General features: G+C 57.8%; 1 protein-coding gene across 1 annotated transcript in view; it reads left to right on the top strand.

Annotated features, from left to right (window-relative positions):
• The first annotated feature begins 307 nt into the window (after positions 1-307).
• Positions 308-6,000, top strand: part of PDZD7 (PDZ domain containing 7) — an 18,956-nt gene continuing 13,263 nt past the window's right edge. Inside the window, exons 1-3 of the mRNA XM_075535123.1 lie at positions 308-763; positions 4,896-5,036; positions 5,402-5,576. Of these exons, the coding sequence (XP_075391238.1) occupies positions 541-763; positions 4,896-5,036; positions 5,402-5,576 (539 nt within the window). The 5' untranslated portion in view covers positions 308-540. The remainder of the gene's footprint in view (positions 764-4,895; positions 5,037-5,401; positions 5,577-6,000) is intronic.

Below are 6,000 nucleotides of genomic sequence, written 5' to 3'. Positions count from 1 at the left end.
CTGCTGCAGCTGTCCTCTGTTCTGAAGGCCTACCCTGCAGTCCGAGCGGGGGGCGGGGAGGCTGGCCCACAGTCTCATGCATCCTAGTGGGGGTGTGGGGAGTGGCCTTCGACGCCCCTTTTTCTTCCACTGCATCAAGTTCGCAGGGCCCTCCTCAGTCCCAGGGCCACCCTCTCAGCCTCTGAGGATGAGCGGGGAGGGAGTAGATGACTCAGAGGAGGGGTGAACAAGATGTCCCCACCAGCTCTGGTGGGTGAGCCAAAGACCACGGTGCCAGGAACGGGCAGTTCTCTAGCCAGGACCAGGGCCCGTGGGGGTGGATCTAAGACATAGGGTAGCAGGATGGTCGGCCATGGGTAGCACCCACATCCCGTCCCAATCCCACATCCCCAGGCCTGGAGCGCACACTACCGAGCATCTGCCGCTGAGGACCACGGCCTCCCCGAGACCTGCACAAAAGGCCCATGGAGCCCCCGGAGCTCATAGCCCGCCTCTGGGGGGCTGGCAGCCTTCCTCTGAACGTGTAGGGCCCCCACTGCCATGGCGCACAGTTTCACAGTGGGTTTCGACCCCCTGGGCCTAGGCGACCTCAGCTCCGGCTCCCTGAGCTCCGTCTCCTCCCGGGGCCACCTGGGCAGCGACTCGGGCTCCGCAACGCGATACCTGCTGAGAAAGCAGCAGCGGCTGCTGAATGGGCCCCACCACGGAATCCGAGCCTCCTCGCCCATGGGCCGAGTCATCCTCATCAACTCCCCCATTGAAGGTGGGGGCGGGGGGCTGCGAAGGGAGGCGGGGACCTGGGACAACGGGACTTCAGAGGGAGGGGCAGAGGCAATATGAGTGGGAGGACCTGGGAGATAAGTGTCTTAGGGCCGTGGGGGCCCTCACCTGCCCGGCCTCTCCTCCGGGATTGTAGAGGGGCCAGAGGTGGGAGGGAGGACCAGGCGGCAGAGAAGAGTGAGTGAGTGAGTGAGTGAGTGAGTGAGTGAGTGAGTGAGTGAGTGAGTGAGTGTCTGTCTCTTCCCCCTCAGGGTGTGGGCAGCACCCTGTGGCATCTCTCAGTGTGTAATTGGCCCTCCCTCCCTCCTGTGAGCTTACCTTTCCTGGTATCCGACTCTGGTTTTGGCTGGGGCTGGGGGCAGGGAGAGGTAGGGAAGGACTTCCCATTGGGTGACCAGCTAGCTAGCTCTGTGCTGGGCTGTGTGGAGTCAGGCCCAGCTGAGCTGCCAGTATTAAAGGCTTCCTGGGGGTGCCGGATGTGAGTAGAGCTGCCAGCATTGGGAAGAGGGGAGACCAGGAGGGCTGAGCAGGGTGGGCTTCCGGGCCTGAACTGAGCCTCACAGGGTGAAGGCCTACACTACCGTGGTTGCTTGGTGGCACGTGCTTCCTTGCACACCAGTTCCCTACGTGCACTGGTTGGGCCCTGCAGGGGACCCTTACAGAAACCTGCTCCTTCCTCATCTTTTAGAAGTGTGCAAGTTAGTGGGGATTAGAGACAACAGGTTGGAGCAAGGGTGGGGGTGGGGGTGGGGGGGCTATCTTATGCCACAGCTGGAAGCGAGCACAGGCATGGCACTTCAGGGACCTAGCCTGACTGCATGGCATATGTGAGCTTGAATGTCCATGGAGGAGCCAGGGGTCCCCTCAGCCTGGGCCTTCATGGGCAGGACAAGGTCAACATCGCCAGTCTGTCTGCTCTGTCTCATCCAGCAGGACTCCCAGCTGGCACTTAGGCAGAACTTTTCAGACCCTGTTCTCTAGCCCTCATGGCAGCATAGTGGGTTACGAAAAGGGGTGCTAACCACAAGGTCAGCAGTTTGAAACCACAAGCTGCTTGCAGGAGACAGGTGAGGCTTTCTACCCTCGTAAAGAGTTACAGTCTGGGAAACCCACAGGGGCGCTTCTGTCCTGCCCGCTAGCATCACTAGAAGTCAAAATGGACTAGGTGGCAGTGCAGCCTGTTGTCCTCCCCTCCCCCGGGGCCCACCTATCAAGACTCCTGCTGAGGCAGCAGTGGACTATGCTGTCCAGGGAGCACAGCATGCTCAACCAGTCCTCCCCACTCTGTGACCCTCAGGTCAGCGGCCACGCACTGCTGAGGGTCCCTGCCATCTTTCTCATCCAGCCTCCAGTCCCCGGAAGAGTTCAGAGAATGGCAGTAAAGGCACTAATTGCATTTTATTCAAAGAGCCCCCCAACCCCACCCTAGTCCTTAGCTTGACCCCCGCCCCTGCCCCACATCCACACCCTGCCCAGCTCTGATGCAAGGATCATTTATGCTGTCCCTTTAAAGATACTCTTCTAGAAGGTTCCAAGATCGCTTTTCCCTTTCCCTCTCCCTCACCCTCGTCCTCCCTGCAGAACTGACCACTCCTCTTGTTGTTATACCCATCTGGCCCCAGATGCCTGGGCTGGGAGCCTCTGAGCTCAGGACACTCACCACTGCTCCTGAGCACATGCATCTTCCTTGGCCTCAGTCATATTGCTAGTGAGGCCCAGTCCAGAGAAATAGTCCCTGGTCATGGAGGCGCAGCAGAGAGCAAAACGCTGAGGGCTCCCTTCACTCCTTGAGTTCCACTGGCTCCTCAAACTCAACCTGTCGGAGAGAAAGTGTACTCTCTTTAATCTAAAGCAGCCCACTCCCCACCTCTCCTAGTTCCTCCATTTATTCATTCATTCATTCATTCATTCATTCATTCATTCATTCATTTAAAAGCAATCACTTGCCAAGCCCTGTATCAAACATGAGGGATGCCTTGGTGGAAGAGAATGACAAAATCCCTACTGTGATTGAATTCAGTCTTATGAGGAGACAGTAAGTCATATACAAATAAATCAGGAATGAGAAAGGTTAGTAAGAACTCCTGAAGGCAAAACTTTGAGGAACTGGTTAGCGCTGTGCTTCTCAGACTTCAAAGTGCACGAGAATTTCAGGAAGGTTTGTTAAGACACAGGTGACCAGGCTTCACCTCCAGAATTTCTGGCACGATGCCGCTATGGGGTAAGCCAAGAATTCACATGTTCAACATCCGAGGTGATGTAAGGGTGCGGCCAGTCTGGGGACCACCCTTTAAGAACCACCCCAACAGAGATGAACTGGGAGGAGGGGATGGGCTTTCTACAGGTAGGGTCATACAAGCAAGCAGACTTCTTGGAGAAAGTGGTACTGGAGGCAGGAACAGAATGAAGAAAAGAAAGTGACTTTGTTATATCTCAGTGTGGGCCAGAGTAGTCCAGGCAGAGGGCTGGGACCTGCCCTGCACTTGGAATGGAAAAGAGGTCAGTGGCCAAATCTCATGGTAGGAGGAAGACAGTGGCTAATGGTGAAGGCAGAGAGATGGACAGAGGAAAACCCATGTCCTTGGAGGAGTTTGGGTTTTATTCTAGAAGCGCAGGGAGTGGTTGGGAGGTTTTCCTTAGGGGGAAGGCAGGATCTCATTTTAAAAGTGGACTTTGGAATAAGAATAGGGGGCAGTGGCTACAATGTCCCCCTAGAGTACCAGAAGGAGAAAGAAACCCATAGCATAACCCCGCGCAGTGAAAGCTGAACAGGTACCAGTCTTGGAATCCCAAGCTTGGATTTGCCATCCCCCTAGCCCAGGGCCCTAAGAAGCCCCCCACCCCCACCCCGAGGGACAGAGGAGAAAGGGCGAGAGGAATGAGGACAGGAAAGGGCACAAAGGTCCCAAGGCCTGTGCAGCTCCAGCCCGCTGGGAAGGCCCGGGATCTCCCGAGTGTAATCCTGCACCATCCCTGCCCACAGGCTGTCCTTGGGAATTTTTTTCCTGAGCTGCCCTGGTCATGCCCTGTAACTTGATTTCTCTTAGATCAACTAGAGGTGTGTGTGTCGGGGTGGGGAGGTGCCCAGGTGATTTTCTTTTCTCCTCTCAAGCACCCCGAGTGGAAGCCTTGTCTACCACTGAACTCTCAGCTGTTCACCTGGCGCAGACCTCCTCAGGGCCCTTCCTAAGCCCTCCACCTGAGTGCCTTCTCCACGAAGCCTTCCCGGAGTAGCCCAGAGGACAGGGACAAGCTCCCACCGTGGGGCTAGGTGGGGGCAGCTGTGGACTCCATGACAAGGGAAGCTTGGGTCTGTCCTCTGGGCCACCTGGGCAAGACCACCGCTGGCTTCCACAAGATAGCTCTTCAGGGAGAGAGAGGTCTTGAAGAGAGAGCAGATCCACCATGTTTCTTCTCATGGAGCGCACCTGCAAAAGGGGCACACTCTCTCTGCCCGGCGAGCTTTTGGGGCCAGCACACGAAAGGGGTGCCAGGTTTGAGGGAGAAACAAGAAGCATCGAGTGAGTTCTTTGCCTGGAAATAGGTGAATCTGCAGGCTGAGAAGCCCAGGCTCTGTCGACCCTGTGCCACAGGATGGAGTCATTCACTACTCACTGCCATGACTCCAGGATGACGCATAGGGACCCTAAAGGACAGGCTTGACCTGCCCCCCGGGAGTCTCTGGGACTGGTTTCTTTACGGGAGTAGGAAGCTCGGCTGTTCTCCTGCAGCGCTGTGGGTGGGTCCAAACGAAACCAGAATCCCACGAGGGCTCCTATATGGAATAACACCCCCGACCCCATCCAGCTGACCCTTCGAGGGGCAGGACTTTTAGGAATTTGGGGACACAGAAGCTCAGTTATTAGGCCCGGCCTCCACACTGCCCCCTACCCATTATAGCAAGAGCAGAGCATCTCTTCAGCAGAGTCCTGTCCTGTTTCCGCTTATTCCTGTATCTCCCCTGGTCCATACTCTCCAAAACATCTGGGAGGGGAACTCAGAAATTGGCCACCTCCCTCCTCCTTAGGGCCCTAGGTACCTACCTGAGAGCTTGAGTCGGGGCCTCCTCTGGCCAGCCTGAGTGTAGGGGCCTGTCTGTGGCCCCATCTCCACAGCCAACAGTGATGAGAGCGACATCATCCACGCGGTCCGGGTGGAGAAGAACCCTGCGGGGAGGCTGGGATTCAGTGTGCGGGGCGGCTCTGAGCATGGCCTGGGCATCTTCGTCAGCAAAGTGGAGGAGGGGAGCAGTGCAGGTGAGTGGGGACCCCCCGTGAAGGAGACCCTGGCCTTTGGGAGTGACACTCCACCCCTACACTCATCTCGTCATGGCAAGATGAGGGTCATTGCTGTCAGTGATGATAAGGGAACGCGTCCTCAGGTCTGGGGGCCTGGTCCATGGAGAGACAGAATTCACCATCAGGGAAGGGGAGGGAATAAGGGACAGGCTCCTAGCCCTGGGGAAGTGGAGCCTCTTCCTTTGGGGACCCCTGATCTGATGGAAGCCGTGACTCCGTCTTCCCTTGGGGGCCCTTAATCTGATGGGGAGGCTCAGCTCCACCCTGGGTGGGGGACCCTTCTCCCAATGTCCCGTGCCGGCCGACCTCCTCCCTGTACGCAGAGCGGGCCGGCCTGTGTGTGGGCGACAAGATCACGGAGGTGAACGGCCTGAGCCTGGAGAGCACCACGATGGGCAGTGCCGTGAAGATGCTGACGGGCAGCAGCCACCTGCACATGGTGGTCCGCCGCATGGGCCGGGTGCCCGGCATTAAGTTCTCCAAGGAGAAGACCACATGGTAAGCAGCGCCCAGCCCTGACCCAGACTCTGCCCCGCCTGCACCCCACCACCTCCCCCCAGGAGTTCACTGGCAGAGGGCCTGGCTAGTGGGGCTCTGGAAACACTGACATTCTCAGACCTGACCTTGAACTTGGGATGCCCCCAACCCCCACCGCCCTCCTGCCCCAGCTCTGCTGCCCCAGCCACTGGTGGTCCTGAATCTTGGGATAATAGAGCACCTACCCCCCAGGGAGGTTGGAAGGGGGAGTCATGGGCCTGGCTCAGTGTTGCTGCTCAATTAAAAAGAGGGGCTCCCAGAAGTCCCTGGGCCCAGGGAGTCTCCCAGGGATAGCTCCCTTCTCCCCCTAATCTTCCCAGGCATGTGTCCACCTGCTGGGAGGAGAGGGGGCCCTGATGGCAGGGCAGGAACCTTGACTGAGTGA

This window comes from Tenrec ecaudatus, chromosome 16 (genome assembly GCF_050624435.1).
Source record: "Tenrec ecaudatus isolate mTenEca1 chromosome 16, mTenEca1.hap1, whole genome shotgun sequence".
NCBI classification, from domain to species: Eukaryota; Metazoa; Chordata; class Mammalia; order Afrosoricida; family Tenrecidae; genus Tenrec; species Tenrec ecaudatus.
This window is presented reverse-complemented; position numbering and strand designations above follow the sequence as displayed.